Source organism: Parus major, chromosome 23, assembly GCF_001522545.3.
Source record: "Parus major isolate Abel chromosome 23, Parus_major1.1, whole genome shotgun sequence".
Classification (NCBI taxonomy): Eukaryota; Metazoa; Chordata; class Aves; order Passeriformes; family Paridae; genus Parus; species Parus major.
In genome coordinates this window covers 1,650,967-1,661,903 of record NC_031791.1, presented here as the reverse complement: position 1 = coordinate 1,661,903, position 10,937 = coordinate 1,650,967, and the positions used below count along the sequence as shown (strand labels likewise).

Sequence of the window (10,937 nt, the reverse complement as noted above, 5' to 3'; positions counted from 1 at the left end):
TCCCCTCCTCTGGTTTCCCCTCCTCTGGTTTCCCCTCCTCTGGTTTCCCCTCCTCTGGTTTCCCCTCCTCTGGTTTCCCCTCCTCTGGTTTCCCCCTCTGTTTCCCCCTCTGTTTCCCCCTCTGTTTCCCCCTCTGTTTCCCCCTCTCTTTCCCCCTCTCTTTCCCCCTCTCTTTCCCCTCTCTTTCCCCTCTCTTTCCCCTCTCTTTCCCCTCTCTTTCCCCTCTGTTTTCCCCTCTGTCCCTTGGCAGTTCATGGATCTGAGGACTCGTTACACAGCCCTGGTGACTCTGACCACCCAGCACGTGAAGTACATCAGCGACGCGCTGCGGCGGCTGGAGGAGGAGGAGGTGAGGGCGTGGGGCTCACCTGGGCTCTGTCCCCACCTTCCCTCCATCCCCAGGGATGCTGCTCCATGCTCAGGGCACGTCCTGGGCCTTGCTCCCGCTCTGGAGATCCGTTTGGACATGGTTGTCTCCCTCCTCTGCTTGCAGAAAGTGGTGGAGGAGGAAAAGCAGGAGCACGTGGACAAGGTGAAGGAGCTCCTGGGCTGGGCCCTGGGCTTGAAGCAGAGTGTGCAGGGCAGGACAGCTGCTGCTGGGAGCAGAGAGCTGGGGGACATCGAGAAATCCATCTTGGAGCAGCAGGTAAAGCAGGAGTGACACCAGAGCCTGAGGTTTCACTTGGCTCTTTTTTTTCACAGCTGTGTTAAACTCCTTTCTTTCTTTTTTATGGTTTTTTCCAGGCCCTGAATGAGGAGCTGACTGCAAAGAAGGAGCAGGTCTCTGAGGCCATCAAAACTTCCCAAATCTTCCTGGCAAAACACAGCCACAAGTGAGTGTGACCCAGGGAGAGAACAGGGCGTGGAGATAAGATTCTTTAAAGTCAGTGGATCCATGAGATCCAGTGCCTGACTCATGAAAAACAACGAATTGCACACAGCAATTTTATCTCCTTTATTGTCTGCAATGAGATCTGTGAAATGTGCAACCCATTTATGCTGTGGGGCAATATTCATCCTCTTTAGCTGAGATGCAGCCCCATAAATTTGGGGATTTGATCATTGCAGTGCAGCTCAGCTTTCCTGGCAGCTTTTAGCTGAGCTGGGCAAGGAGTGGAGCAGGGAGAGGAAGGGGCTCGTGGTGGGTTTGGGCTTCTCCTGCCCTTGGAAGGACGTGGTAATTCTGTGGAGCTGGTTTGGGCAGTCCCCTGAGATATTTCCCCTTCTATTTTCAGGCTTTCCCAAGCAGAAAAGGACCAGATTTCCGCTCAGATTGGTGCTCTGAAGGAAACCTACCAGGATCTCTGCAGCAGCTCCACGGAGCAGCTCCAGCAGCTGCAGAGCCAGCTGGCTCAGGAGACAGAGCACAAGGTACTGCTCCCTCCTCACATCCACTCCTCACAGCATGGAAAAGGTTTCATTTCGTTGTGTGTCTCCTGGCCACTGGCCACTCACAGCCTCTCACCTGCACATGGTTGCCCTCCCTCCTATCCATGGTCACCCAAAGCATCTGGAGGTGCCTGGAGGCCCAGCAGGAGCCGTTTTCCTGTTGCCTTCCAGCTCCATGGGAGAGTTTTCCTTTGGTTTCCACCTGGGCTCTGCCCTCTGCACGAGGGTTGGCTCGTTGGTGTGTGGTGAGCGGGGTGGCAGATGGAATTCTGCCCTGGAAATGGTTCCCTGGAGGAAATCTGTGTCCTCTGAGGGCTCAGTCCCACAGGCAGGGGCACTCAGGTGGCCTCTGGGACCTCAGGGTGTGGCCACAGGTTTTCCTCAGCGGTGGCTGAACACAAGTGCCTCTTCCTTGTGGAAGGCCAGCTGCATTTTCCAGCCCCTCAGCTGACCTGGGAGACCCTCAGGACATGTTCCCTGCCCGTATCCACCAGCCCCCATCCTTGTAGGGAGGGCTGGAAGTGCATCCCTATTGCCTCTGTCATTCACAGATTCACGTGTGCGTGTTCTCTCAGTGTATATTCATGTGTCAATGGATATTTTTGTGTGTTTGCTTGCTGCCTCCCTGTACCCTGAAGCAACAGCCCGCTCACATCTGCCTGTGAGACGCAGGTTTTGGCTCTTGGGTCTGTGAGTGAAGCCCTGTTCGAGCTGCTCATGGGGAGAAGGTGGCAGAGCTGCTTTGTTTTGAGACCTGCCTGTCCAGCTTTCACTTCAATATGTAGTGTTGTGCTCCAAACTGGACTTTACAGCACATTTCAGAGCAGGAAATGATGAGTTTTATTGCCAGCCCTTTAGCCCTTGTGCTGGCAGCAGAAAGATGAACAAATCATTTTGTTAAGGCATCGCGGATTTGGTGCAGCCTCCCTGTGAAATGGATGCTTTTTTCCATTCCCTTTTCCTCCCTTTTGGTCAGGAAAACGATCTTAGAGCAAAAGGCTTCTCCAGGGCTTGTCAGGCTGCTTTGGGGCTGGAGCAGTTTTCACTCACACACTCGATGAAGCCCAGGCAGCAGAACAAGAGATGGCAGCGGGGTTTCACCTTAAATCCCCGTCTGCAAAACCATCCCTGCGGCTCTGGTGCGGAGCTGTTGCTTCACTGTAGAGGGAGCATGAAGAACTCTTTAACATTTGCTTGCTGGAAACATCCAAGTGTCAGAAAGGAGTTACAAAAGACCAAAAAAAACCCACAAAAAATGCAAAGCAGAACGCGCTAAATTGAGCATGATGTGTCCCTGTACGGTTTGTGTTTCATGTCAACTGTTTTTGAGATTAACTGACATCCTTGCTTACAAGTTTAACTAACCCCCCCTGGGATTTAAACAAACAAAACACACAAAAGGGAAAGAGGACGGACCTGTGTGTGGGGTTCTTTTTTTGCAAAACAAAGCAGTCGCATGCTGGACGCTAACCCCAAGCTTTACACTGTGTGTGATACGGCTGAACTGCTCCATAAGGCTCTGTCTTTAACTGCTCAAGGCACACCCTGCGAGTTGGTAAGTAAAAGCCTTTTACTCCCCTCCACTCCCATCCATCTCCTTTTTTTTTTATCTTCCTCTTTTGTTTCCCTCCTTTCCCTCTTCTCTGTCTTCCCACGGCTCGTTCGTCTCTGAGTGTGCACGTCAGGGTTTGGCCATGGTGGTGGAGAGCTTAGGTTGTCCCTGAAGGTTCCTCCTGCCCCACAGCAGGGTGTTGGGATGCAAAAGGAGTTCATCCCATGCTCCTGATTCCCTCCTGGTTATCCCCACAAAAATCTTGGGGTGCTTGGGCCAGCCCTGTACCCAACCAGCGCCAGAGAAACCCAAACATCCGAAGAACCTTTGAATAAAAACACTCTTTATCACCTAAATTATCACCCTCCCGTGGGGACAGCAGCAAGAAAAGCCCCTCCAAAACCCACCCCAGTGTGGTCCCAGTCTGTCACTGCTCCCATGCTGGAACCTCCAACTCGTTCCATTTCCCCCCTGGCCCTGTGTGAGGAGCAGCTTGGAGTGGGCAGAGCAGGAGCTGTGCTCATGTTCTTCTCCTGCTCCTGATGCGTGGCTGGGAGCTGCTCCATGCCACAGGGCTCTGTGGTGCTCCCCATCCACCCTGGCACTTGGGATTTGCTTGGGAAGCGCAGGATTTTCAGCATGGAGGCTGCGCTGGGAGAGGTTTTATTTTACCCCAAAGCTGGTGGTTTTGAGGGGTTTTCTTCCCCATAAGTGCCCAGTGGGATTTGTGTTGTCTTTACTTTTTAAAGCTGGAGTTGTTGAAGGGTTTTGCTGTTCTTGGTGGTCTCCTGCCCTCTTTTCCGTGGAGATTAGGAATGATTCTGAGTTTTGGTGCTTGCTGCTTTGCTGCGTTACTGGTGGTGGATGCTGGGAGCATCTTGGTGCTGCCCTGGTGATGGATTAGATTTCAAACACTTCAGGACTTTCTAGCCTGTTTGGGGATTTTAAGTTTGTTATTTTGTTTGGTTTTGTTTTGTTTTGTTTTGTTTTGTTTGTTTTGGTTTGGTTTTATTTGTTTTGTTTTATTTGTTTTGTTTTATTTGTTTTGTTTTGTTTTGTTTTAACTGAGGCCTCCCCGAAACTCGTGCAATGAGTGCTGGAAATGCTGGATTTTGATTTAATTCTTTTTCCTTCTCTTTCTGTTCCAGGGCAGCGAAGCTGTGGCGGGAGTGATCGATCTTGGCACGGGAGAAATATTCCCTGTCTTTGGTGCCATGCAGAGGGGTCTTATAGATCAGGACACGGGCCTGGTCCTCTTGGAGGCCCAGGTGATCACCTCTGACTTAGTTGTCCCAGAAACCGGTGAGAAACTCTCCTTGGAGACAGCTCTGGCAAGAAACATCATTGATCTCAGGGCATTCCGGGTGCTGCAGGAATGGAAGGATGCTTGCCAGCAGGTGGAAGAAGTCAGATGTGAAGGGAGGCAGCTCCTCCCTGTCGTCGCTGCCCTAGAGGAGGGGAGGATCAGTGAGAGCGTTGGGCTAAAGATTCTCGAGGCTGAGCTCGCCACCGGGGGCTTGAAATTCCAGCAGGGCAGAATCAGCATGGAGACAGCGGTGCAAGAAAAGCTCCTTCCCCCCCAGCTCCACTCCAGGCTCCTGTCTCACCTGGAAGCTGGCAAGGATTTGATTGACCCCAACACCGCTGAGGAAATCAGTCTGGCTGAGCTCCAGGAGCGGTGCATCGTCCACCAGGGGCTGAGGCTGCTCCCGGTCACGCAGCTGGCGGGAGGGACGGTGAGCTCGAGGTCAGGCAGGGCGGTCAGCGTCTTCCACGCAGTCCAGGAGGGGCTGATAGACGGGCAGGTGGCCAGCAGGCTGCTGGAAGCCCAGCTCTTTGCTGGTGGCATCGTTGACCCCAGCACAGGACACAGGCTGAGGGTGGACCAGGCTGTCAGGCACGCTTTGATTGACCAGGATTTGGCCCGCACGCTTCTGCTCCGGCAGCTCCGGACGGGCGGGATCGTCGACGCCGCCACCGGGGAGAGGCTGGGCATGGATGAAGCCCTAAGGAAGGGGTTGGTAGCTCCGAGGATGGCACTGCTGCTCCTGGAATCCCTGCGGTCCTTCACGGGGCTGCTGTGGCCAGAGACAGGGCAGGTCATCCCTGCTGCAGCTGCTTTGGAGCAGGGGCTCCTCTCCACAGAGCTGATCCAGGAGATTCTCAGCGAGAGGCGGCTCCTTCGGGCTGTTTTCATACCGGAGAGCGCAGAGGTGCTGTCCTGGGAGGAGGCAGTGGAACGGGGCGTCCTGGAGGGAGAGGTGGTGAAGAAGCTGCAGTCAACAGCCATTCCTGACGTCCTGGCCAGCCTGCAGCTCGCTGGCTCTGCAGGCAGGAGCAGGCACGGCCACAGCTCCCCTGGAAGGAGCCCCACGGGTCACGAGGAGCCTCTGCTGAGGGGTGATGATGAAAGGCTGGTGTTCCACTTGATGACACACAGCTACATCAACATCCACGATGGCCAGAAGGTGCTCTTAGTGGATGCAGAGCTGAACAAAATCACCAAAGCTCTCATCCAAAGCCACGAAAACAGATCCTGTGCACAGGTGCTGGAAGGGTTTGAGGAGACAGAGGCAGATGCAGCTCTTGAGAGCGAACCTTGCAATGGTTTGGCTTTGCAGCGGCTTGAGCTTCAGTTTGCTCCTTCAAAAGGTGAAAGTGAGGAGATCCTACCAGCCAGAACTGCTTTGGAGAATGGGGAGGTGGTGATGGGACCTGAAAGTCTTCTCTTGGAGGGTGCAGAGGATTTCCTGCAGATGGAAGAGCAGATTTCCACGGAGCAGGAGATCGTCAGGACCAAAACTGATGCTGAATTTGGAAGAGAGCAGGTCACTTTTACAACCAAGGATAAACATCAGGGAAAATTATTGGTGCCAGAACCTCCCAGTGACCTTGATAGTGGATTAATGAGAGAAACAGAGGAAATGATGATTGAAGCAGAAGGAGAGTCCAAGCCTCCTGCAGAAGATGGAGTGGAAGGTCCCGAATATGAGAAGAGGGCATTGGAAAGTGGGACAGTGGTTGTGAAAAGTGAAATCTGCGTAGCAATGGGTGTTCCAGAAAGTAGAGACAGAGTGAAAATCACGTCAGAGACGTCTCAGGGCGTGAGGGAACCCGAAGGAGAGGCAGAAGATGTTGGAGAGGTCGGTTTTCTGAAGGAGGAGACGGTGGGAAATGGTGTGCTGGGAGCAGAGGAGCTCGTTGTGCTCCCCACAAACGGAGAGGCAGAGAGGCAGCGCAAGGACACGGGAAGCGCGTTGGAAGCGGAAGAAGGAGAGTGGGAAGAAGTGTTAGGAGATGAGGGCGTTGAGGAACCATCCCTGCCAGCCTCTGAGGAGCAGGAGGACACTTTGGAAAAGCTCCTGATGCAGCTGCAGAGCGGTGGCATCATCCAGGAGCAGACGGGCAGGACGCTGCTGCTGGATGAGGCGGTGGCCTCCGGAGCCGTGTCCGGCCACACGGCCGTGAAGCTGATGGAGAGGATGAAGATGTTCAGTGGCTTCTTTGACTCTCAGGTGTGCGAAGCCTTGACCACCGAGGACGTGATTGAGGAAGGCCTGATGGATGAGGAGCTGCTCCAGAAGGTCCTCGCCTCCGACAGAGCCATAAGTGGCGTCCTCGACCCAGGCAACAACTTTGTCTACTCCATCAAGGACGCTGCTGCCGTTGGCCTTCTGGACAAGGAGACAGCCGTGAGGATCTTGGAAGGGCAGGTGGTTACTGGGGGGATTGTGGACTTGAAACGTGGCAAAAAAGTGTCGGTGACTCTGGCTTCAAATCTGGGCCTCATCGAGCCAACGAGTCAGACAGGGCTGGTCAGGCTGGAGAAGGCTTCCAAGGGCAAGGGCACTGATGAGGTGACCAGGCAGAAGCTCGTTAATTTACAGGCTGAGACCACTGGAATTGTGGATCCTGAAACCAAACGGGCTTTGAGTGTGGCAGAGTCTGTTGAGAAAGGGCTCCTGGAGGAGGAAGAAGCTTTTCAGCTCTTGACCAAGCAGGTTGCTGATGGAGGAATCATCCATCACGGGTCTGGGATGAGGCTTTCGGTGGACAGCGCCGTGGAACACGGTTTGATCAATCCAGAGCTGTGCGAGGAGCTCAGGAAGGCTGAAGGTGTGGTCCTGCAGGGCTTTGTCCATCCAGCTACGAAGGAGAAGCTGCCCTTGCCCCAGGCAGTGTCCCTGGGGCTCCTTAGCCCAGAATTCCAGAGGAAAGTGCAGGAGATCCAGGCTGGGAGCGGAAGCATCCTTGACCCAGCTTCTGGCCAGCGACTGGCGCTGCGTCAAGCGGTGCAGGAAGGCTTGGTGCCCCAGCAGGTGGTGGAGAAAGTCCTGTCATCTTCAGAAATGAGAGAAGGGATTGTAGATCCCGAGACCTGCCTGATCGTTCCCTACTCGGAGCTCCTGAAGAAGTGTAAAATCGACATCGAGTCCGGCCAGAGGTACCTGGAGGTCCATCCCCTGCAGGCCATCAGGGACGAGGTGACAGGGGCCAAGCTGCCGTGTGCTGAGGCGCTGAGGCTGGGGAGGGTGGACCCCCTGCCCACCCTGAGGCTGCTGCAGGCACAGGCAGACAGTGGAGGGGTGGTGGAGGGCAGCGTCAGCGAGAGGCTGTCCCTGAGGGCAGCCGTGGAACGAGGGGTGCTGGATGAGCCCATGGCCAAAGCCATCGCCACCAAGCAGCTCAGGGCCGGGGGGATTGTGGATACCCCCGGTGGGAGAAGGTTGACGGTGAAGGAAGCTGTTGGGAAAGGGCTGATTAGCCAAAAATTAGCTGCTGGGCTTCGGGATGTGCAAGTGCGTGGAGAGGGAGATGGTTCTGAGGTCGGCAAAGGAGAAAAGATGCAGCTTTCACAGGAAAAAATAGAAAGATTGTCTCCAGAAGAGGAAGGTGTCGTCCTCCCCGGCAGGTCTGATGATGCTGAGCCCAAAGCTCAGCCTGAAGCTGTGAGCCCTGATCAGAGTGCGGCTGCTGCTGCTGAGAAACCCCCCAAAGCACGGACAGAGAGGAAATTCAAACCCCAGGAAGCTTCGGAAGGTGGGGTCAGTCCCCAGGACGAACATCCTCATCTTCATCATCCCCAGGCGAAGGCTGAGGTGACTCCAGAGCACCCCTCGGTGCTGGGGACAGCCTCTCTCCCTCAAGAGACACTGGTGGCAGGGGACGTGGGAAAAGGGGTCCCAAAAGGCAGATCCCAGGTGAGAGCAGCCCAGGGGAAGGAATGGAGAGGAGAAGTGGATGAAGGGACAGGGAAAGTCAAGAGGGAGGGCTTGGAGAAGGAGCAGTTCTTGGGCACAGAGGTGCTTCACGGGGAGGAGGATGGTGAGGAGAGGAGGAGGAGGAGGAGGAGAGAGTTTGTGAGTGCAGAGGAAGTTGTGGCAGGTGGAGAAGGTCCAGTGGTGACTTCTGGGCGAGGAGAGAGCGTGAGCAGCGTGGTCCAGGACCCAGCAGCAGCCCTGAGGGAATCCATCAGTGTGGGGCCAGGGATGGGTCCTGCAGAGTCTGGGGAACCCCCTGAGGTTCCTGTGGGGCCTGCAGGAGATGAGCTTGCAGGGAAAAAAGCTGCCAGGAAAAGAGAACCCTCTCACACAGAAGGTCCCATGGATCAGGAAAAAACAACTGCAATGGTGCTAAAGCCTAGCCAGAAACAGAAAAGCAAGAAAAAGAAAGCAAAGCAGGGCAGCATTCCAGGAGACAGAGCTCAGCCAGAGAAACCCTCTGCAGAAAAGCAGCTCCTTCCTTCTCTGGTTTCCCACGAAATTCCAAGGAAAAAGGGTGAGGAGGAGCACTCTGTCTCCAGGGTGCCAGAGCCAAAACATGAATCCAGCATCGAGAGCGCTGCTGGCTTGGCACGAGACACAGCCAAGGCTGGGAAAGGGAAGAAAACAATTCCTGGGAAAGATCCAGAAAGCCCTGGCCAGGATCAGGTGTTCCCTGTGCCCCCCCAGCAAGGGGAGGATCGAGAGGTGGTGAGAGGTGGGATCAAGGATGGTCAGGGTTCCTTGGTGGAACTGAGTGGAGAGGAAAGGCTGGCTCAGGAAGACACCAGGCTGGAAACCACCGTGCCACAGGAGCTGCCCCATCACTTAATTATCAGAGAGGAACCCACAGAAGTTCAGGAAACCTCCACAATCCTGGAGCTCAGAGAGGAGAGACAGCAGGAGCACACAGCTGAGCTCAGGGCAGACCAAGGAGGAGCCCCTGGCCCCCCAAAATCCCAGGAAGAAACCCCCCAGGAGAGGAGCAAGCAGCCGGCTCCGGGCGATCGGGGTTTGCTCTTACCTGTGATCATGGAGGGGGAGCTGCTGGAAACCTCCCGGGACTCCACCAGACCAGCCCAGGTCAGTGAAGATTATTTTTGCTATTTTGGCAGTTTTTCTGAGCTATTTGTGGATGTTTGGTGCTAAATCTGTCTGGGAGCCTCATCACAGAGGGCAGCTGAAGCATGAGGAGTGGATGTTGCAGGATCAGCTGCAGTGGATTTGGCAGAGGAGCTGGTGATGTACAACTGGAAACTCTCAGGGCTCCTTTATTACTGCTAAATGACTAATGAGTACAACTCTCTTTTTTTTTGGCACTTCTGCTGCAACACCAAGAGATCTCTTGCCATTTATAAGCTTATGTTGGAAAAAGAACCCTGTGTTTTATTTTTCCTGTAGTAAATCTTGCAGATAAGGCTGGCAAGTGGCAAGTCCATGAGCAGGAACGTTATTAACTAATTTATCCTTTGAGGGAAAAAAAAATGAATTTTATATAACACTTTGTCTCCTTTTCTGCCTAAGTTTGAAGCTTTGATTTCCTGTCTGATTCTGCAGATCAAGTTCAGCAAGAAGATGTGTCTGGAGCACGACCAGAGGCTGGTATCTTATCTCTCCATGCTCCGAGACATCGAGATGAGAATCAAACGGGTGCAGCCAGCAGAGCAGAATTTGGCAGCCCTGCACGACCTGAGGCAGCAAGCAGAGGTGAGTGAGGCTGGGCCAGGCTTGGCTGGTGTTAGGCAGAGCTTTCCCCCCTCTCCCCACCTTCCTTGCACCCCTTCTGGGAGCTTTATCTCAAATTTAACAGGCTTTTATATCAAAACTCATCCCTCCTTCCCATCCATCCACCTTCTCCCTGCCCAGACAACACTCTGGGCTTGGCTGATATGAATTTTACAGCCTGGAGAAAGGCAGGAGAGTGCTGGCAGCTGCAGGGTGGTGATGAATCTTCCCAGACTCAGATCCCTGCTGGGTTTTGGCAGCAGGGAGGTGAAGGCAGCCTGCTGTCTCTGTCTCTGTCTCAGGCCCTGGGCGCTGAGCTGCAGGAGCTGAGCTTCCCAGTGAATCAGGAGCTGGATGCTGTGCAGAGGATTGTGGCCAACCCCCCTGAAGAAGTCCCTGAGCAGTTACTGAAGGCTCTGGAGAAGGATGCCAAGAACCTCCAGAAGTCTCTGTGCTCTGCAAACCAAGTCCTGCAGTCCCGGCTGCAAAACCTTCGTGGGGCAGCAGAAGCTGAGAAGGTAGAGCTGGCAAATTCCCCCTGCTGCCCCACAAACTTCCCAAAATTCCTCCTTTAAACGATGAATTTCTGGTTTTAAGGCTAAAATCCTGGCCCACCACGAGTCTCTTGAGGACAAGCTCCAGGAGCTGCTGGGCTGGGTGTCTGGCACCGCGCAGTCTCTGGGTGACAGCGATTTCCAGCAGCTTGACACCGATGCCAGCAGCTTGAGCCGCTGCCTGCAGCACTACAAGGTAACCATGGCAATGCCCCTAATCCTGCAGGCTGATGAACTCTCTGCACAGAGGAGAAGCTTTTAATCCTGCTTCACTCCCAGGGGTTTGCCCTGAGCTCGTGCTGCAGCAGGAGCTGCTGTGCTGGGTGTTCTCCAGAGTCACCTGTTTCCATAACACACAGCTGTTGAGTCAGAGGCACAGAGAGCCTGCCCTTCTCTCTGAAACCTGGCTCTGACATCCAGGAAAGCTCTCAATTCCATACAACATCCTGAAAACAG

The 10,937-nt window shown here is 54.3% G+C and overlaps 1 protein-coding gene across 1 annotated transcript in view; it reads left to right on the top strand.

Moving 5' to 3' along the window:
• The window catches only part of MACF1 (microtubule actin crosslinking factor 1), a 156,033-nt gene that overhangs the window by 65,566 nt on the left and 79,530 nt on the right, over positions 1 to 10,937 (top strand). The window contains exons 29-36 of the mRNA XM_033519639.1: positions 251 to 349; positions 494 to 646; positions 745 to 833; positions 1,236 to 1,371; positions 4,090 to 9,285; positions 9,760 to 9,909; positions 10,230 to 10,445; positions 10,525 to 10,677. Coding sequence (XP_033375530.1) covers positions 251 to 349; positions 494 to 646; positions 745 to 833; positions 1,236 to 1,371; positions 4,090 to 9,285; positions 9,760 to 9,909; positions 10,230 to 10,445; positions 10,525 to 10,677 — 6,192 coding nt within the window. The remainder of the gene's footprint in view (positions 1 to 250; positions 350 to 493; positions 647 to 744; positions 834 to 1,235; positions 1,372 to 4,089; positions 9,286 to 9,759; positions 9,910 to 10,229; positions 10,446 to 10,524; positions 10,678 to 10,937) is intronic.